General features: G+C 33.3%; 1 protein-coding gene across 1 annotated transcript; it reads left to right on the top strand.

Moving 5' to 3' along the window:
• The first annotated feature begins 12,270 nt into the window (after positions 1–12,270).
• LOC131616025 (zinc finger CCCH domain-containing protein 3-like) lies at positions 12,271–15,880 on the top strand. Its single transcript, XM_058887243.1, has 7 exons — positions 12,271–12,679; positions 13,181–13,350; positions 13,471–13,524; positions 14,204–14,320; positions 14,399–14,689; positions 14,878–15,135; positions 15,258–15,880. The coding sequence occupies exons 1-7, from the start codon at positions 12,616–12,618 to the stop codon at positions 15,582–15,584; spliced, it is 1,281 nt and encodes a 426-aa protein (XP_058743226.1). The 5' UTR covers positions 12,271–12,615; the 3' UTR covers positions 15,585–15,880.
• Positions 15,881–23,086: the final 7,206 nt, after the last annotated feature.

The raw sequence follows: 23,086 nt of genomic DNA, 5'->3' as shown, positions 1-23,086 counted from the left end.
TATATATGTGTGATGATAATTTTGTGACTAAGTGAAGATGAATGATTAATTGTGACGTTGAATTACCTCTAATAATTGGTAACTATAAGTGACGTGGGCGTATGCCTAGTGATGATGTGTGATTGTGATGAGTATGTTGTGTATGTCTTGTTTGTCGAGTCACATTTCATATGCATACTCTTGACGACCTGGATTGGCAAACTAGTGACGAAGGCTTATGCCTTGTGCCTCTGAATTGGGCGATTGGTGACGGGGGCTGAAGCTCCGATTGGTACCACATGCATATGCACGAGTCGTGTCTCATTATGTCTTTTGTGATGTATATGCTGCGATGTTTGGTGAATTGATTTGCGACGTTTATGATGCGATGTCTGTGAATACATGTATGACTTATATGCGATGTTTGTGAATATATGTATGACTTATATTCGATGTTTGTGAATACATGGGTGACTTATATGTGATGTTTTGTGATGTTGTGAAGTATTGTGACTTGTTGTGCGATGAAAAGTATGTGAGATCTATGAATCGTGAAAGTATGATGTGTATGGTGACTTTGATACTCGCGATGTAATGATTTTATATGTCTGACTCCTAATATACAATTTATCATGCGCTCACTTATATGATTTGATATCTCACCCTTTTCTCTTGTTCGCCGTTGCCTTTATACTGGTAACGTGCAGGTGTTCGAGTATAAAGATTTAGTTGCCGTTAATCGAGTCGGTTGTCGCTCTGATACGTAGCACTCGGGGGGAATGATTTATGATGTAGTTGTTTATTGTTTTATCTGAGCTGAATAAGATGTTATTGATTCAAGGATTGAGAACTATGACTCCGCCATGTTCTAATAAAAGAAGCTACTTTGTTTTGAAAAGTATATTATGCTGAGTAGTTGTTTAATTGATCAAAGTGCTATGTATCCGCTAAATGCGATTAAGTGATTTATTGTGAAATGAATATGTGACGCCTCATTTGTTTGTTGAGAAATTTTGAAACTCTGATTCTTGAATATTTTCCGGGTAGAAATGGGGTTTTACATTAGTGGTATCAGAGCCTGGTTGGTCTGTCCGGCCAATGTCGTCTAATTGTTGTCTATTCCTTGGTACGCGACGAGTGTGTGAACACTGTCGGTACTTGTTTGTTTTGATTTCAGGAATTGGTTTGACGATAAGTGGGGGAGAAGCCTTGCTTCTCGAAGGGGTTTCTATTGTAAGAGATGGTCTGGTATGCTGTCGACAAGCGTCAGTGCAAGCGTTGTTGATAGTTTTGAAGGTTATCTGGATTCGAATACGACATGAAGTTAAGAATGATTTTGAGAGACAAAATTTAGAGAGTTGCGATGTTCAGAATGATGGGGGACTGTGAAGTTGTCGATGCGGGTAACCTTTGTGTGGAATGCCGATGTTTGAAAAGTGATAGTGTACTGAAGTTGCAGTGGGATTTATGTTGAACTCACATAAGTAACTGTCGGATGTGGTCGATGCTTGGAGTTGTGAATCGCGAGTTCGAGTTGGAAACTCGAGGACGCATGTAGCTTGTAAAAAGAATTGTTGTCTCCGTGATATCAAGACTAGAATTTCGATGAAGGAATGCACCTCTCGAGTTATGAAGAGTTTAAAGACGAGATGAATTGTGAAGTTCGAGTATAGAAGTAATTTTGGAGATGGAAAGACGTTTGACGATTGTGTGGTGCTAAGTGACTATGAAGCGGATTTTGGAATATGTTTGGACATCGGTGCCTCATCGACGAAATATAATGAGTAGGGAGTTGTGTAGTTGTAAGAACCCAAAGTGAATCATTGGATTATGACGTGTTAATGGATTTGAGTGAAAATTCAGAAATGACGCTATTATGAAGTAACAACAGTTTATACTCCACTATGGTTTTCGAACACTAATTAACAAATTGGGGAACTGATCACCCTCAATCCATTGTTAATGGTAGGCGAAAATTGTGTTGGATGTTATAGCTTTGTCTTGCTATCTTAATGGTGAGGAAAGAGTATTGATGTTATGTCGCGACGGTAGTCGCTCACCAGTTTGTACGATTTGATGAGAGAAGTGGTTAAGTGAGAATTGGACGAAATGAACAATTTAGAGTAGTGAGTATTGTACAAGCGAATGTCGCAAGGCAAAGATTTGGGAGTAACAGTGAAATAACGATGTAAAGATGAGTATTAAAGAAAGTCTGCGTTGGATTGAAAAATTTGTGAACCATATAGTTGACGGAATTTTAACAAGGCAGTGACTTAAAGAAGAATTATCAGAGTTGCGCAGCGGAAGCATTACGTTGCACTGTTGTTATACGACTTGCATGAAGTGAAGGACGATATGTCAGAAGACTGTGAAGTGGGGTTATCTTGATGTTTAGATTGATAGAGTGTTGGAATAAGTGCGATGAGCCAGGATGCTGCATTGGGTCATAGATTATTGTGAATCTAGTAAGAATAGTGGTGTGTTGGTGTTCTTGTGGAATCATTGTTGTTCCGAAGTAGTGATTGAAGTGTTACCAAACACGATTTGGATATTTAAGAATTGGATACGAGACTTGGTTGAGATGGTGTTGTCAAGTAGATTTTCGAGGACGAAAATATTCTAAGTGGGGGAGAGTTGTAACGCCCGAAAATTCGATTATTCGCTTAATCTAGACGTTCGGAGTGTTTAGTGAAGTTTTCATATTTTGAGACGATTTAGTCTGTATTAGTTCGGGATAGCGGATCGATATTTAATCAAGAGTTTTGATATTTTCAGTATTAGAAATATTATTGGAATAATATTTGAAGTTTTGGAAATTTTCTGAGTAATTAAGATTAGACCGGAAATATGATATATTGGTCGAATTTGGATTGTCGGTGTTATTTAAGGGCATATTTGGAATTATTAAATTGAAGTCGGAAAATAATATTAAGAATAATATTATTTATAAGTCGGAATTATTAAATTGATATAATATTATTAAAAGTGAGATATTGGTTATTTCGGATTAATTGTCTTATTGGGCCTAAGTTGGTTTGTGAAAAATAGTGTGAAGGCTAAGCCCAATTGTAAAGAATAAAATTAGGGTTTTAGAGATAGAAGAGGTGTGTTGTCATTTGAAGAGAAAGAGGCAAGTCTTGGAGAAGAGGAATGAGCTTGAAGATTTCCATTCATGGTGCCAAATCGGAAGAGCAATCGGAGACCCATTGAGTTGCTTCAATTGATAAGGTAAGGGTGGGGTTCTCTTCCTATAATGGGACTCTTGAACAATTGTATGTGGGGAATTAGACGTGTTAAATTATTACATTATCTTGTTGATAGTTGCTGGAAAATTAGGGATTTAGGTGATTGGTTGTGATGTGTTAAATTGTCGCCGTTTCTTGTTGTGTGTGTTAACAAATGATGCTGGAAATTATGAATCTGTCACGAATGATATGAATGTGATGTGTTGCTTTCTGTTAAATGGCAACACGAAATGTTAATGGAAATTAGAAATTGAAATTGGAAACTATAACTATAATGGTGTGCTGTTCGCGTAACAGGAAGTGAGGGAAAACAAAACAAAAAAAAGAATGAAATAAATGAGGCCACTTCTGGGACGTCGACATTGGTTAGGGACAACCGGCAACACTTGCACATCCATGCTGTTTTATTTTACAATATGCTTTCATACAGATTCATTGTAGAATATATATATATATATATATATATATATATATATATATATATATATATATATATAATAGTAAATATAAGGTTACAGTAAGATATATGTAATAATTTATAAAATGAGGTTTATGATTAGAAAGTGTTATAGAACTACTAAAATACAAAACAATCTCATGTGATCGAAATAGCCGAATTAAGCGGTATAATTAGTTGTTTGGAATTTGATGAAAATTTACGTCGTAGCTAAGTTTAATTAGTACATTAATGTGGTGGCGTTCTTTTGTCGAAATTGTGATATTAATCGGTCAATTAAATTAATAGTTGAATGAATTTTTAATAAGTCTATTTAATTGGAATAAACCTGAAATTAGATTAATTATTCGGTTTGTCGGTAAATAGCGGTATCTTGAGAATTTAATCGAACGAATCAAATAACTGGTAAAGAATATAATTGTATCCGAATTAACCGGTTGATTTGTGTTTTTGGTGACTTGGAAGTTAACCCGAAGACTCATAAAGTCGTGAATATTAAGAATATAACCGAAAATTAGATAACCGGTAGCGACGCGGAATTTGCACAATTAATTGAAGTATGTTTTGTGATTAATTTTGGTTAGTTGATAGTGTATTAGTGAGTCAATTAGAAAACTAATTTATAGAGGATTATGAGAATAATTTGAATTGACTTAATAAGTCGAATTGTTGTGATATACCGAAGTATGACTTTGTCGTTTTGATACTTAACATGATATCTAATTTAGTTAAATGTTAATTGGAAGTTGATTCGGTTTACTTGATAAATTAGCATGTTGAGATTACTCTACGAACCGACCGAGAATTGTGATTTCGGTTTGAAGGCCTTTGTTGGGAATAATGTTGTGATTGCCAATATGTTTATTAATGTGCATCATATGTGATTAGCCTTATGGCATGAACCCTAGCGAGTTGTCGTTAGTTTAGTTGATTACGACGACAGGTGTGATAGTCCTAATGAAGTGTGTATTTGTGATGACGTGCCAAATATGATGATAATTGTGATGATCATGTTTATATGAGAAGTTGTATAGTTGCGATGATGTGTCGAAACATGGCGATATTTGTGATGATTGATAATATGTGATGTTGTATATATGTGTGATGATAATTTTGTGACTAAGTGAAGATGAATGATTAATTGTGACGTTGAATTACCTCTAATAATTGGTAACTATAAGTGACGTGGGCGTATGCCTAGTGATGATGTGTGATTGTGATGAGTATGTTGTGTATGTCTTGTTTGTCGAGTCACATTTCATATGCATACTCTTGACGGCCTGGATTGGCAAACTAGTGACGAAGGCTTATGCCTTGTGCCTCTGAATTGGGCGATTGGTGACGGGGGCTGAAGCTCCGATTGGTACCACATGCATATGCACGAGTCGTGTCTCATTATGTCTTTTGTGATGTATATGCTGCGATGTTTGGTGAATTGATTTGCGACGTTTATGATGCGATGTCTGTGAATACATGTATGACTTATATGCGATGTTTGTGAATATATGTATGACTTATATTCGATGTTTGTGAATACATGGGTGACTTATATGTGATGTTTTGTGATGTTGTGAAGTATTGTGACTTGTTGTGCGATGAAAAGTATGTGAGATCTATGAATCGTGAAAGTATGATGTGTATGGTGACTTTGATACTCGCGATGTAATGATTTTATATGTCTGACTCCTAATATACAATTTATCATGCGCTCACTTATATGATTTGATATCTCACCCTTTTCTCTTGTTCGCCGTTGCCTTTATACTGGTAACGTGCAGGTGTTCGAGTATAAAGATTTAGTTGCCGTTAATCGAGTCGGTTGTCGCTCTGATACGTAGCACTCGGGGGGAATGATTTATGATGTAGTTGTTTATTGTTTTATCTGAGCTGAATAAGATGTTATTGATTCAAGGATTGAGAACTATGACTCCGCCATGTTCTAATAAAAGAAGCTACTTTGTTTTGAAAAGTATATTATGCTGAGTAGTTGTTTAATTGATCAAAGTGCTATGTATCCGCTAAATGCGATTAAGTGATTTATTGTGAAATGAATATGTGACGCCTCATTTGTTTGTTGAGAAATTTTGAAACTCTGATTCTTGAATATTTTCCGGGTAGAAATGGGGTTTTACATGTGGTTTATGCTATTTGTCAATGAAAATATGACAAATGTACTTTAACATCATTTAAGTAGTGAAAATAAGAAAAAATTACATATGGGTAAGAGGAAATTATACACTTGTGATATTTTCATTGGAAAATAGTACAAACTACGCCTAAAGAATTGTATCTAAGTATTCTCCTTATGAAAAACAAAGAAGATAATTTTGAATCAAATTATAAGACGTTTTACAATATCAATAAATTATCAATGCTACATGTTTTACTATACTATTGAGTTAAAACACAATGAAGAAGAAAATAAGTTACAAGTTAGTTAGATCAAAACTAACTTGTTATGCAAGCTTTCCTAATATAACAAGTTTGTTAGTTTCCTGTTATGTAAAGTTTATCTTATTGGAAGTGGTAACTAGGAGTTAGTTAGCGTTCGTTATTCAATATATTCAATTCGAACCTCGAAGAATATGCAACCTACTTTCACATATAACTAATCTTTATAACATATGCTTTCAATCTAATGAACCATGTTGCTTTGTTATTATTATATCCAGAGTTTTCTATGAAGAAGTCTTTAATTTGATCCATTTTCTTTTTGATTCCTCTATGATTTCATTAATTCATTTATTCTCTCATTATTTATTGTTGCATAAATGTTTTCTTGTTGTTTTTTGTTTGTTAAATCAATTTCTGGAAATTATAGTTGTTCCTCAATTTGTTCTTTGTTGAATCATCAATGGCACCTCGCAACACCATTGTTCAAGCACATATGTATAATGGAAAAGATCCATATGTAAACAACTATGTAGAATGGAAGAGATCTATATGTAGTGCCCTTGGTGCAAAGAACAAGTTATCCATGGTTGATAGATCCATACCAGTTCAAGATCATGAGTATCTCAATCGTTCTGCTTAAGAAATATGTAATCATCTGGTATATTATTGGCCTATTAACTCTATTTTATATTCAATCACACAAACAATTATGTTTCATGATAGTTTTATTAAAGTTTAGGGAGATTTAAAAGAAAGTTTTTCTAAGATTGATAGAGTTAGAATATCAACTCAATTCTCTCAAACAAGGTTCAAAGTTAGTTATGGAATATTTCATTGAAATGAAAAACTTAAAGGATGAACTGAGTGTACATAGACCAATTCCATCGAGCACATGCTACCAATAATGCATATGTGAAGTTATGCGCTCAGCTAGAAATTTCGTTCTAGAAGATCAAGCAATTCAATTCCTAACTGGTTTAAATGATATTTTTTTAGTTGTGAAAACACATGTTTTGCTAATGGAGTCTCTTCCATCCATGAACAAAATCCACTTCTTGGTTTCTTAGGAGGATCGTATCACGGTCCCTAAATATACTTTTGAAGTTCCATACCTATTGTCAAATGCTTTGATGGAAAAACAGGTCTTTGTCGAGCAAAAGGATTATATGAAAAAAAAAAAACAATTATAGATTTTGCACATACAATAATAATCTTGGCCACATTATTAATTTCTATTACCAAAATCACAATCATCCCCAAGTTCACAAAACCTCATCAGTTTCCAATGCTAATAGTAGTATGATTCAAGATGTTCACAATATAATTGGTCCAACTGATTCTCAAAACTATGTAGAACTTGTCATGACTATATGTCAGGAAAATTATGATTAACTCGTAAGTTTGTTACAACAATCCAAATTTATTCCCTCAATAAATAATATTACTAAGACCACTCTAACTTCTGAATAAATATTTTCCAAAAGGGACATAGAAAAAATGGGGGAAAACATGGCACTTAGACCACTATAATTATCAAAGGTAAACAATTTCTCAAATTAATAAATTTATGAAATGAAGCCTTTTTTGGATAGAGAAACGTTTCTTCCGAAGCTTCTAGGGAGTAGGTTTCCATCCATTTCCTTTGATTTTCTCAACCCTTCAAGTATGTTCTGAACAAGGCACACGTAACTCGCTCGAGTGAGATTTGGGATCAAATGCTCATTTGAAGATGGTTTGAAGGGAGTCAGATGAATATAGGGTAAAAAATGAGAATTCTCTAGTGAGACTACTTGGAGATGTGAAACTCTCAAATTTACGCATCCCCGAAAGTGACTTTTATGAATGGAGGCGATGTGCTTGTACATCATTCTTGCCTTTCCTCTATCTACATCTTTCAAAACATGTGTGAAGCATAATAAACTCAAACATTTGTGTGCACTTGGGATAATGTTTTGCGCGTCAAACACTAAGTCTAGTGACTCGTTCTTGAGAAAACCCTACCGTTAAATCTTTAAAGCTTCTCTTCTTCGGGCATGATTTTCACATAAAAACTTGAACAACAGTGGATTTGAGGTAATAAGATGTTCGTCAATGGGTTAAGTTATCAACGGTTAGAGCTAAATTTATGAGATTGTGACCAATTAAATGATTCAGAGAGGTGTTCCAACCATAAATACATTGCTTCAAAAATCAGTCGAAGAAGGTTTTTGGTGTTCTTTATTATTGATTATATATTTTTCTTGTCAAAGAGTGATACGATCCATTTTTGTAAAAAAAAAGATACATTTTCCTTTGTTTTGATGATCATGACAAAATTAGACACGGGGATGGAAAAAGGTCCTCTAATGAATAAAGTTTGAGCATTGAATCACTAAACTTGTGAATAAAAAAAACGAGAGTAATTGATCATATCCACATACGACACTAATGTTCTAGAATATAATTTAAATTCACAATCTTGATAGTTTATTGTTTTAGTCCGACATCAGGGAGATGGGCAGAGCCGCCTTACATTTCTTAGAGATCCTGTGTAAATTGTCGTAGTTTACCTATAAAAAAACAGACAAAGATCCTATTTAACCACAATTCAAGCGTTATAAACATTTTATTATGCCATATTTAACCATGGGTTAGCCGTGACAAATTTGAGGCCATGTGCGGTATTCTGCCTTGCACACTCTCAAAGACAGCTAGAGATGTGAGAGATTATATCTGCAAATTATCTAACTATCAAGTCAGTGACTATAAAAAGTGAAAAACACATAGCCTTAAATTCAGACTCGAATACTAACTACGCTACCATTGATTGTAGCATTTAGCTAATTAAATTTGTTTAAATTATGGTTTAAGGACCAAATCGTCGTTGAAAACACAATTTAGTTGTCAAATTTTAATAATCAATTTGATTAGAAAATAATCAGTTCGACAAAGTTTTTTTCTTCATTTTTGAACACTCTTAATAAAAATATACAATATTCTCTTTTTTTTTAATACTCTGTAATAATAGTAAATATCAAATAAAAATAAGTAAAAATCTAGTTTTAAAAACATTGATAAAAGATAGAAAAGTATGTAAACCCTAGCTAAATTTATTTACATTTGAATCATATCGACTATTTAATATACTTTTTGAGTATCATAATCCACCATATTTTTAGTATATGAATATATCTACTATATTACTTCTAAAAATATGATCTTTCCATAAATATCAATATCCTAAGATATAATTAGATTATCGTGTAAAACTTTAACACAATTAGCATAGAATAATTAAATTCTATCGGTAACAAGAAAAATAAGAAAATTTCTTTACCCACCTCCCTATGGGTGGTCACCTCCTGCGAAAAACCAAAACTACCCCTGCTTCGGAAGTTCATTTCCGAAAGCGTGTTTTTTTAAAAAAATTGACTTACTTCGGAAGTTCATTTCCGAAACAATTATTTCGGAAGTTCACTTCCGAAATACTGCGATTTCTGCAGATTTATCAAAACACTCCCCCTCCCCCAATCATTTACCCTAAATCAAAACAAAAAGTGGCAGAGGCGAAAATTTGTGCAAACAGAATTCCAAAGCTGCATCAAGGCTCCAATCACACTGCTAAACAACATTCAAAAGTCCTCAATCCTAACACTTTGTAAGTTTTGAAATTTTTAGATCTATTATTCAAATGCATGTTATTTAGGGTTTTAATTGCATAAATGATATATGGCTAGGTTGTTAGTAGTATTTAGGTTGTTTAGAAAAATTTTGATTTGGTTTGAAGGTTGATTTAGGGGTCTGCCATGGAAGTTGCAGGAAATTGCAGCGCAGGGGTGTTTCGGAAGTTCATTTCCGAAAACACCTCCATCCCAGTTTTCGGAAATGAACTTCCGAAATATATCAGAAGTTCAAATTTTTTTGTTTTTTATTTTGTCTCTCATATTAATCAATTTCAATTGTTTACAGGAACATGTCAGGCAACCAACCAGCACGCAGGACTGACGCTAAGGGAAGAAAGGGTTCTTCAAAGAAGGAGGTGAAAGAGGTGAAAGAGGTGAAAGAGGTGAAGGAGAAGAAGGAGAAGAAGGAGAAGAAGAAGCTTTTGACTGGTTCTGCTTCGCAGCCTTCAGGCGTGATCAACGCTGATGGTTCTGATACTGAGTGGGATGAGGATTGGTATAATTATCTTCATTCGGAGGAGTTCGCTCGTCGAGAAGAATAACGTGTTTTTATTTTGTTTGATGTGTATTTTGTAACGCTCGTCGGGCAGAATAACATGCTTTTGTCTTGTTTGACGTGTCTTGTTTTGTTCTGATTTCGGATTGTATCGAATAATGTTTTTGTATTGGATTTATCATCTTAGTTTTTGGAAGTGGTAACCGGGGCTGGAACATATGACGGAGGAGGTGGATGTCCAGAGGAAGAAGAACCGGAGGTACGTCCACCGCGAGACAAATGAGCCAATCAATGTAAGCTATAGTTTATCATTATCATCTGGGGACGTCATTTCTAAAAAATCAAGATTAAAAATAATAAGATTTTTTCCCAATTTTTTGTAATGACGTCCCCTGATGATAATGATAAACTATAGCTTACATTGATTGGCTCCTTTGTGTCGCGGTGGACGTACCTCCGGTTCTTCTTCCTCCGGACATCCACCTCCTCCGTCATATGTTCCGGCCCGGGTTACCACTTCCAAAAACTAAGATGATAATATTATCGTTGTAATCTTCACCCGATTAAATAAAGCGAATTGTAACTTTAATTTTCGTTGGAAGTCTTTTTTTCTCCCCACCACTCTCTCATCCCCACTTACCCGTGTTGAACAATATGTAACTTTAATTTTATGTAATATTATCGTTGTAATCTTCACCCGATTAAATAAAGCGAATTGTTGTTGTTTTTCATTTTATTCTGTCCAGACATATTTTCGGAAGTTCATTTCCGAATTCCCCAGGGGGGTGCGTTCGGAGATGAACTTCCGAAACACCACATTTTCTGAAAAAGTCACTTTATTTCGGAGATGCATCTCCGAAATCAATATTTTATATTAAAAAAAACACGTTTTCGGAAGTTCATTTCCGAAAACACATTTTTCAAGAAAAAAAGTACAGTTTCGGAAATGAACTTCCGAAACAAGGGGTATTGTGGTAAATTCACCGGAGGTGGCCAAAAAGATTGGGAGGTGGCTGAAGAAATTCTCAAAAATAAACCATAAACTCATGTCAAGATTTATGACATAGTTATTCAATAATATCACATATTTTCTGATTCGGTCAACGAATTCTCATATAATAACCATTTGTTTTGTTTCCACTCATATTATCACTTTATCATATCACTTTCTAAAATTCATATCTAAACAAATAGTAATATTCACTACTTGCTAATACCTTATTTCTCAAATTTTTATTAGTATAATTTTTGATTTTTGTTTAATGAATCGAATATTCTCTTCTTGCAATACTATTTTTTTCAATAGATTATATATTTTTTCAACTACAGAAATTAATCTCTAAAATAAAATGAATACAAAAAATATTAATTTTTTTAAAAAATGTTTAATATTGCTGTATGCTCATGATTGAGTTTAAACCCTATATTTTCGATTAAATTGAAAGAAATATCACATGATCTTAATTATATTTTCAGTATAATATTTTTATTTTAAATTTTTACTATTATTATTCAGTTCATTGAACCGTCTAATTTAATTCGAAAATTGATTTTAACGTCAATTAATTATAAGTTAGAATCCTCTCCAAATCGCAGTTTCTCTTTACTAAATTTTCATACAATTTAACTCTAGAAATTTTTTATATAAATTTATAAAAATAATTTAATATTATTGTTTATTTATAAAAAAAAAAAGTTGAATTGTCAACTACAAAATAAATAAAAAAAATCCAAGGTCATAGATCTTATTACCTGAGAATAAAATCTACGGTTGAATTTCCACCTAACATCATTGGCATCTACTTTTCAGGCCAATTAATAATTTCTCTAAACAGTCCAAAACATGTGAAATTAAAAACCAATTAATTATAGCGGTGATTGCATCCCACGCGCCAGTAATTAATACTCTCTCACGTAACGCTACTCTTCACCCGCCACGTGGAGGGCAAAACCGTCACTTCACATACCTGTTCGTACACGCGCGTAAGAACCTTATTTTATTTAACATTAATATTTGTTCTTGTTATTATTATTTACTTGTCGGGTTTCACATTCAAAGATCCAAAATGTTGCAAAGTTTGCAGAACCACAACCAGGAAAATCTTTTTTCATAAGAATTTTTTTCATCCTTTTGGAATATTATTATAATCTCTTTTCGAGATTTCACATTCGGGAAATTCTTCTTTTTTATAATTATTTTATATTTTATATATCTTTTTGGGATTTTTGATTTTAATTTTGATTTACCTTTTTAATATCTTGGTGAGTTAATTTCTGAGTGCTGTGCACTGATTTTTCCTCTTAAAGGCTTAAAGGGTCATAAGGGTTTGATTCAACAACCATAAAAATTGTATCTTTGTGTTTCAATTTCAACGCTATCAGATGCCAGAAAATCGGCAGGTTTTCAAGAATGCTGGTTCTAATCCATCTGGTGATAACATTGAAGGTGATTCAATCATTCAATTTTTTCTTGATTTGTTGTTTTACTTTTTCTGATCATTGTTGTTTTTGGTTGGTAATGTTTTGTTTTCATTCATCATCATGATGATGATGGGTTTCTATTTTTGGTAGAATGAATTTGATTTTAATGTTTTTGTTTTTTTTATGATTTGTGCAATGTTGTATTGTGAGAGTTTTGATGATTTTTATGAAAGTTAACTTGCGTGAGTGAGAGGTTCTCGAGAAGGTTAATTATTATAGTATTCTAATTCCATGTTTAGTTACCTAGAATCAAGTGTTGTTTTGCTTGATCGCACATGGTTTTGTTAAAGTCTATGTACTTTGCTTCATGATGCAATAAAGGGTTGTAATTTACATGTTTTGATCTTGAATTTGAAAACAATAGATTGTGTACTTTATGAGGTGATAGTTTTGAGTTTCTGATCTTGTTAGTTGCATTGTACTGAGTATGGTAATTTGAGTTATTCCTTTGTGATTTGTGTTGCAGAAGCGATTCGGCGATTGAAAATCAGTAGTAATCGGGACAGAGATGCTGCGGCTCAATCGATGCCTTATCCGGATCGACCTGGTGAACCTGACTGCTTATATTATTTAAGGACTGGAATGTGTGGTTACGGGAGTAACTGCCGCTATAACCACCCTGCTAACGTTTCACTTGTAATGGAGCCTTTTCTTTTGTTTTGTTTATGTGGATTATTCGTTTTGTTAAGTTGTTTCTCTTTGGTTTTTATGATTCGTAGTTTAGGTAAAAGTTTCTCATACTTTATTAGATTTCAGGTTACTCAATATGGTGAAGAACTTCCTGAGAGAGTAGGGCAGCCTGATTGTGAGGTATGTTTCCTTTTGGTAACTAATCATGTATTTGTTTTGTATTTTTTTTCCGTTTCGAGCGGTGCTTCATGAAACTGAATATGGACGTGTTTTAGTTTTACGCAAGAATTTTCAGAGGGAAATTGAGTATAGGCCCTTTTTAAGAGAAGAAAATGATGTAGGACATGGAATGAGGACAAAATTTGAATTAGTTATGTTGCCAATATGGAAAATTATCATTTTTGTTTTCTACCAATCATTGTTGACAAAAATGGAAAGTTTCATTCCGTGCCAGCGAATAGAAGCATCTATTACAATCGAAATATCTAATTTAGGAAATGAATGTAATCTGTAGATTTTGTTATTGTTAAATATTATACTTAATTCATTTTCATTAGAGATTTCATCGCCATTCCAGTGCCTTGAAGTAAGCAAGCACTTAAGTGCTTTTGATATGAGTGCTTATGTATAAGCTATTTTTGTAACAAAAGATAAAATAAAGTCAAACTGTTTTTATAAACTATCCTAGAGAGCTTATGGAAATAAGGTGAAAACAACTTACGGACATGTCATAAGCTGTTTTCATAAACTTTTCCGAATAACCTCTCAAGTGCTTATGTCAGTAGATAAGTTCAAATAAGCCAATCCAGACAAACTTTATACTTGTAACTCATCATCTTGTTTGAAATATGTGTTGCAGTATTTTCTTAAGACAGGAACATGCAAGTATGGATCGACATGTAAATATCATCATCCAAAGGACAGGCGCGGTGCTGCGCCCGTAGTATTCAATACTTTAGGTCTTCCAATGCGTCAGGTTTGTACATCCTTCAAATATTTCTCTTTTAATGGAAGATGTTGAATTTTGCAACACCTTACTAATGTTGCTTTTCAGGAAGAAAAATCGTGTCCCTATTACATGAGAACCGGGTCTTGTAAGTTTGGAGTTGCGTGTAAGTTTCATCATCCACAGCAGGCGGCGGCTTCCTTTGGAGCTTACCCGGCGGCTGCTTCCCCTCCTCCCACAGCTGTTACTTCATCAGGTTTTCCATATGCTGGCGGCTTTCCTGCATGGTCGGTTCCAAGAATGTCGTATTTATCTGGACAGGGCATTCAATCTTATGTGCCTCCTTTTATGCCTTCTACACAAAGCATTATGCCTGCGCTGAACTGGAGCAACTACATGGTTAGTTAGAAACCGTTGAATGAAATGTCTATTTATATTTGTATTTTTCCGCGTTTCTGAATATGATGCTCGCTTGTATTATTTCCGAGCAACGAAAGATTGCAAGGGCCATTGAGCGAACTAATGAACTTTTTGCTGATTCAATTAAGATTTTCTGTTTTTGACTGCTGTTTTATTTGTCGAAAAAGGGAAGTATTAGCCCCGCAATGCCTACCGGTTATCTTGGATCTAATCTTGTCTATGACTATATGAATCCGGCGGGAGACACACTTTCTGGCGGACAGGGAGTCAATTCATTTCTTCCGGATAGACCCGATCAACCAGAATGTAAATACTTTATGAGCACCGGAACATGCAAGTATGGATCTGATTGCAAGTTCCACCACCCCAAAGAAAGATTAGGCCAGTCATTGTCCATTAATCCACTTGGCCTTCCCATGAGACCTGTAAGTTCATTTTCAGTTTGTGAAAAATCACTTTTAAAAAAATCACTTTTAGGAAGATATTTTCATCAAAATCACTTTTTAGTTACTTTACAAGATCTGATTCTTTTTTTGATTCTCTGCAGGGGAATGCTATATGCTCTTATTACAGAATCTATGGAGTATGCAAGTTTGGTCCAACATGCAAATTTGATCATCCAGTCGTCGCCATCCCTCAGAACTACGCCTTACCCTCGCCTACTCTATCGGTATTCGACACATCTCTAGTTAATACTCCAAGAAGGATATCGCCCGTCCAACAAGCCGAGACATCTCCGTCAAAACAATCAACTGACAAGCTTCAACAATCCGACACAAAAGCTGCCCCCGAAGAAGACTCATCTAAACAAGCTGACAACACTACATCAAATTCTCGCACACCTCCTTCCGAGTCCGAGTCTTTACACGAATAAACTGCTTGAAGTTTGATTTTTCTTTTGGACCTTTTTCTTTTTTGGTGAAATATATATCATACATACCATCTATTCCCCCCTTTTAATCTGCAGGGTTGGATAGTTTGTTCAATGGTTGTTGTAACAATCATGAGCTTGTGGGGGGATAGAGGGCATTTTTTTGTGGTGAATAAAATGCAAGTGAAAAGTTTGTGACTTTCATTTACCCTTTTCTCTCTTAGGGTCAAATTGGTAAAGACACCTACAAATATATTGAGTGAAAATCTCAAGGATGTATGTAGAATTTCTTGCATGGATAGAGTTTCTATTGGCTACAATCAATCAAGATACATTAAAATCCAAGAAGAATCAAAACTTGCATGATTTTTTTTTAAAGTATTATCATAAGCTTTTGCATGATATATTCTAATTCTCCTATATATAATTACATGTGCATGAAAAATCCATAATTGTGTTTTGTTTATTTTAGTTTAAAAGTTCATATAATTTTTACAAAGCTTTTCAATTAGGCTTTTGTGGCTCGATTCATGGGAAATATTTTTACAAAGCTTTTCAGTTAGGGTTTTGTGGCTCAATTCATGGGAAATATTTTTACAAAACTTTTCAGTTAGGGTTTTGTGGCTCGATTCACAAAAACCCCTGAATCAATTCAAATGGATGTTTTTCAAACTGTGGTTAATTTCAGGATACATGATTCGATTCACAAAAACCACTGAATTGATTCAAATAGTTGTTTTTCAAACTGTGTTTAGTTTTGGGATGCATAACGATTCATGTAATCTCCTAATTCGATTCACATGACTTGAGTTATGAATAAACTTATGGCCAGGGTTTTTCATATTTTTCATATACTTGATTTGATTCATTTTGTATCTTGATTGGATTCGTTCATGTGTTTTGACTTGAATCAAAAGGTAATTTTTACACTGTTTTTTGTTCCTTTTCTCAAGCACATATAAAAGCATTTTCTCTTCATTTTTTTATAATCATATGAAAAATTGAGCGAGTGATTGTTCTAGAACATTCATCTTCTCTCCCAAACACCATAAACTTCATCTTGTGTATGATGATTGATTTACTTATAGTGTGTAAGCTTGTTTTTGAGGAATTCATTAGATTGCTAATGTGTACATAGTGTTTCTAGTTAGAGCATACAAGGTGGAATTCTATACGTGAATTTCCAATGAAGAAAATGAAGTTTCTTCTACAAAAACTTGTTTGGCATTTCTTGTTTGTACTTTTCATTCAAGGATCTAGTTCAATGATTTTAGATATGGTTTAAAGGACTATTGTTGATGGAAATGTTGATGATCTTGAAGGCTTGAAGGTGGTGTTAATATAATCAATAAAGTGATTCTGTTGTGAAACTTAGTTAGCTATGTACAAATTGAGGAAGATCAAGAGAAAAATAGGTTTCTCAATCTTAAGCATATTTTAGTTAATTTTCAGAGATATTCATCATGTATCAAATTGGACCACCATCAAAGTCTAGTCTAGATTCCTAGCAAGGACGAAGACATTGAACCAATATAAATCTTGGTGCATCAAATCTCTCTCTCTCTCTCTCTCTCTCCTCTCTCTCTCTCTCTCTCTCTCTCTCTCTCTCTCTCTCTCTCTCTCTCTCTCTCTCTCTCTCTCTCTCTCTCTCTCTCTCTCTCTCTCTCTCTCGTCGTTGTAGATCTTGCATGTAGTAGATTTCATTGCTTTGATAATTTGAATTTTTAGGTCATTAATTTTGTTCATAGTGGTTTATTTGTAAAGTCTAGGCCTGATCAGAGATAGTTTACGAATTCATCTATTTGGTGATTAATTTGTACATTATGTAATAATGGATTTAAAGAAATTCAAGTTTCTCCTTTTGAATTGAGGTAGATTGATATCTCCACTGCTACCCTATCATCATTGTTATGTAATTTCTAAATCACATTGTACAATACTTCCAATTGCGAAAAAATTTCAAACAATTTTATTGGTTTAGCTTCTGCAAAAAAAAAAAAAAAACTATTTTTGAACTTTTAAAAAAGGAATAGTCTATTCAATCCCCCTTCTAGACTATTATACCATCATATATTCCTTAAGTATTAATGTATATTTCTTATATACTTATATATTCCTTAAGTATTAATGTATATTTCTTAATTTCACATTGTAAAACAACTAAAGTAATGTAGGATGCGTTTCAAGTTCTCCATGAGGAAACTGAAGATGTTAAACAACGTAAAATCACTACTTTAACAAAAGAGTATAAACTCTTTTGTATGGAGACTGGAGAATCCTATGCCTCCATGCAAATGAGATTCTCTCATATAATCAACAAATTAGAAGATTTGGGTAAGAGTACTTCTAATCAAGATTCTGCCAACAAATTTATGAGACCTATGCGCAGAGAGTGGAAGCCAAAGGTAACTTCCTTTAAGGAATCTCAAGACCTAAGGACACTTAATATGTCAACTCTTTTCGGGAATTAAGTGGAAATGAAGAAAATCAGAAAAAACTTAAAGCAAAGGGAGGCAATGCAAAATGGAAAAACAAGAATAAAGATGAGAAGAAAAGCATCGTCTTGAAAGCCACAACTTTCAAGGCCAAATCAAGGACAATGAAGATTATAATGAATAATCTTCAAAGGATGAATAAATGTGATTGTTCCTTATGTGTTACAATAGATGTATGAGGAAGAATTGTCTTAAACATTATGACAAAGAGCTTAATGAAGTTCAAAAAAGTTTAATCAACCAAAGAAGTAGGATGATAAAAATAAGGAAGAAGAGCAAATAACATGTTATTAGTATCGTAAGCCCGGACACATCAATACCTACTATGCAAGTCTAGAAAAATGCAAAATCAAACAACCATTCTACAAGCCGAAGAGAAAAATTTCCAAGGGTCGTAGAGCATACATTACTTGGGAAGACAATGAAGACTCTTCTTCTTCCGACAAAAACTCATAGGAAGATGAAATAGCTCATATAATTTATAGTAAGACACAAGGACAAAGACTTAGAGGTAATTTATTGCGACTCATATTCTATGCCTTCCTATAATGAGCTCTCAAATGCTTTCCAATAAATGCATATTGAAACCTTTGTTGCTTTTAAGAAAATCTATCTCTAAAAGAAAACGATTTTAAAACTTCTGGGAGAACTCTTAAAACTCAAAAGTGCCCCAGAGTCTCTAAAAGAGGACCATACGTCTCTTATGAATGATCAATTGTATATTTCTCATACCTTAGAATAAAAATTGGAAATAGTTGAGCGAGAGACTTGTCCAAATTTTATAATTGAAATTAACAACTTAAAGGGACAAAAATAACATAACTCTCAAATTATTCAAATATTTATTTTATAAGTCCTAATGATGAAAGGAAAAACATTAGAAAACAATACAACAAAAATGCCTAAATCATTAGGAAGAATAGAAAGAATATCTCTTCTTAAGTAATTTGTCATTATTTTAGCGATATTGATCATATTAGACCCCAATGCCACATTATAAATGTAAAAGTTACTAATAAGATAATGATATGGGTACCTAAAAGTGTTGGTACTAACCCCACAAGCACCAAACACAAGTTAGATACTTAAATTACCTTGTTGATCTTCAATGTAAGAGTGTATTGGGACCATAAATAGGGTATGGTTTCTGGATAGTGGATGTTGAAGACACATGACGAGATACACGTCTATGTTTATTTACTTTATCAAGGAGCGTGACTACATCACTTATGAGTATAAATAGATGTTTACCATTTAACCTTGTGTTTTTGGCAAGATTCCACTGCTTAGATGTAACTTACTTCTATACTTGTTGTATCTTATATCGAGACATGAGGAATTGGATTCACAACATTGAACAACACGTATTTTATACAGCGGCAACAAAACATTAGAAGCAAACAAGGTTAAAATTGATATGCAGAAAATGTACTTTGGTGTAATTGGCTATTTTTTTTATCTAATAAGATGTAGCCATAATTGTTTTCTATCATCATGAAAATAACAGATTATTTTGTGTTAGGTCCTCTTTTTTTAGTTGGTGTTTAGTATCTTTGGTGCTTGCTTCTCTAGGTAGTTGTAGTGTTATTAGTGAAGTGGTCTTGTGACACTACTAAAAGTATGACATTTGGTTAAAGGATTTTACATCAGGTATCAAAATATATGATGTGAAAAATATTTTTCAAAGGATTTTACATCAGACATTTATTTCCAATGATATGAAAAATATTTGATTTAGGGAAAAATATAACACGGTGGCATTTTGGTAAATAAAATGAAATTTTTTATAAAGAATTTCACATCGGGTCTAGCTTTTCCCCGATGCGAAAAGTACATTGATGGAAAAAAGTAAAAACACGGTGGCAGTATTGTAAATATTATAAATTTTTCGTTACATCGGGCTATATACCAACCGATGTAAATGGCAGAATCACGTGTGCCTTTACATCAGTCCAATTCCTCAACCCGATGTGAAATGTAGCCCATCAATTTTCACAAAAAACATATATTGCCTTACACAAACCCATTTCTTCGATACTGTTCATTTACGCCTGCGTCGTTCTTTATTTCTTCATTTCTCCCTCCGTCGCACTCCCTTCACCGTTACACGTGCACAATCACCGTTATAGATCTAACTCCATCTCTTATTCCTCCTAATTGTATTGAGAGATTTGTCATTACTATTCAAACAACGTAGTTATGCAGAGATTACGGTATACATACTCGTTCTCCGAAGAAGTACTCGAGCACGTTTTCTCATTCATCGAATTAGACACAAACATAGGCTCGATCTCTATGGTCTGTAAATCATGGTATGAGATTGAACGGTGGTGCAAACGCCGAGTCTTCGTCGGAAACTGCTACACGGTGAGTCTGGAGATGGTGATAAAACGGTTTTCGGAAAGTGAGATGTATCACACAGAAAGGGAAACCTCACTTTGCGGATTTCAATTTGATGCCGGAAGGTTTTCAGGAGATTAGGCCTATGAGAATGGTTATTGCGGATGATTGTTTGAATATTATTGCTAAAAATCATTTAAGAATTTCACGATTTTGGTGCTTATTTCTTGTGAGTGTTTTACTACTGATGGACTTGTCGCCATTACTGCAAATTGCAGGTTTTTCTTTATTCTAACTCTTTCTACAATTTTTCATTTTTTATATGTTTTTCTTTATTTAGCAATGTTACGTGAAATGAAAACTATATACGGGATTTGATAATTGAAATTACAATCTGGAGTATTATTTTTTTTCTTGAAATATTTTTATTTTTTAGTTTTAATAAGGACCCGCGTAGAAAATACTCAGTAATTAAATTTATAAGGACTCATTATTCATGGAAAGTTGATTGACTTAGGCTCTGTTTGGTAAGACATGTTTTCGAGCTTATAGCTTATGTCTTATGTCTTATAAGCTCATATGATAATTTAGACCCGTTTGGTAACGGTCTTTTCATCACGAGCTTATAGCTTATTTTACTAGCTTATAGCTTATTTTGCAGACGCTATTTCAAATAGCGTTTTAGCTTATGTCTTATAACTTATTATTTTTTCTTTCTTTTTTAACCCTGATAATTTATTTTAATTTAAAATAAAATAATTATATATTAAATATTTTATGTCATTTTACATTTATAAGTTAATTGAACCGCTAATTTTACCAAACACTTCAATGAGCTTATAAGCTATCAGTTTCAACCATCCGCTATAAGCTATAAGTCATCAGTCATCAGCCATCAGTCATAAGATATAAGCTATCAACTAGCTTATCAGTCAACCGCTATTTTTACCAAACAGACCCTTAAGTGCTTTATTGAGAAACTGAATAATTTGTTTTTAACTAGTTTTTATAGAAACAAGTTAATATGAATCTGATAGAATTTTTAGTTTCATTTTTGTCCGATTATATGCATTATGAATGTTAGGTAGGGTGCAATTAAAGTGTTGATTTAATTATGTAAATGTATTTATTGGATTTTTGGTGATGACAGTGGTGTGAAGTTTAATTTTGACTGTTTGGTTTATTATATAGAATTTATGGTTTATGAACTGGTGTGCCCCTTTTATGTGTTGTTTTGTTGACATATCTAATTGATGCTAATGGGCATTTTGGGAATTTGAGAGAGTTGGACTTGCGGGAGAGTGAAGTGGAGGTTATTTGCGGTCAATGGCTAAGTCTCTTTCTTGATTCATACACATCATTGGTTTTGCTCAACATCTCTTGCTTGGCAAACGAGGTGAATTTTCCTGCACTAGAGTGTGTGGTTAGTAGGTGTCCTAATTTTCACACTCTCTGACTCAAAGTAAGTTTATCTTTTATGTGACTTTTATTATAATATATTATATATCCTATATACATAAATTGTTACAAAAGTAATTTCATATTTTATGTGGCCTTATATGGATTTTTTTCTTCTGAATTACTGCTTTTGGGGTTCATCAAATGGCAAATGGCAATAGAAAAAAAGGCTACATGGCTTCATTCCAATGTAAATGTGATGTAAATTATAATTTTATATTTAATTTTATGATAAATAAACACAAATTATGTCTTTCATTTGGAGATTGCATGTTCGTAATTCAAGTGTGGAAAAAAACTTATAAATGGTTGGATATTTTTGTATGTTTTTACTGGTTTTGTTGTTGTAGTAGTCCACCATGTAAACTTTCTTATAATTTTGTACACTTGTGTGTATCCGAGATTAGTACTTTTGTAAATCAGTTGTTCATTTTAAAGAATATATATGTGCATCCTAGCTATTTGGTGCAATGAAATTAACATGTCGGTTAGAAAAATATGAAAATAGCGACCTAAATGTGATATGTGTGAAGTTGGAAAAATATGAAAAATATCAACCTAAATGTGGTCTATGTGATGTTGGAAAAATATGAAAAATTAGGTACATTGTGTGTTTTCTGCACTAGTGTGATTTTTGTCTCTAATCTGAGTACATTGTGTGTTCGGGTTAGAGTTGTCTCAACATATATTTGTTTATTAACAAAAAGTTAAATGAATTTTTTATATAGTGAATATTGTGTCCGTGGTGTATTTTTCTTGTAATATTTTTGATTTGTTGGTTTTTAAGTGGTTATTATTATTATTGGCAATAGTGATAATATTTTTAAATAAATTGAGAGAGTTTTCAACCTCCATAAAACTAGTATACTATAGTGGTTTCTCAAAACTCTCATATTTTTATAAAAAATTGATACGAAATATAAGAAATATGTTGCAATATCGGGATAGAATGGTAGCATTCTGTCGCAATATTGGGGCATAATAGTAGCATCGATCGTAATATTGGGACATAATATGAGAAATATGTCGCAACATTGAGACAGGATTTTAGCGTTTTGTCGCAACATTGGGATGAAATAGAAGTAATGTAATTAAAAAAGTAATTAAATTTGTACCAAAATCCGTCCCAAACGTGCAACGAAAATTAGTATTTTGTCCCAAAATAATTGTGAATGGCGAATTGCGACAAAATTATATTGTCTCAAATTCCAT

This window comes from Vicia villosa, linkage group LG7 (assembly GCF_029867415.1).
Source record: "Vicia villosa cultivar HV-30 ecotype Madison, WI linkage group LG7, Vvil1.0, whole genome shotgun sequence".
Classification (NCBI taxonomy): domain Eukaryota; kingdom Viridiplantae; phylum Streptophyta; class Magnoliopsida; order Fabales; family Fabaceae; genus Vicia; species Vicia villosa.
Note: the sequence above shows the minus strand (reverse complement) of the source record. Positions and strands in the feature narration are given on the sequence as shown.

Bases quoted from the DNA above. Each gene is read 5' to 3' on its own strand.
- LOC131616025 (XM_058887243.1), top strand. From the start codon at position 12,616: ATGCCAGAAAATCGGCAGGTTTTCAAGAATGCTGGTTCTAATCCATCT. The intron at 13,525-14,203 runs GTATGTTTCCTT...TATGTGTTGCAG, and splicing joins TAGGGCAGCCTGATTGTGAG to TATTTTCTTAAGACAGGAAC. The intron at 14,690-14,877 runs GTTAGTTAGAAA...TTGTCGAAAAAG, and splicing joins TGAACTGGAGCAACTACATG to GGAAGTATTAGCCCCGCAAT.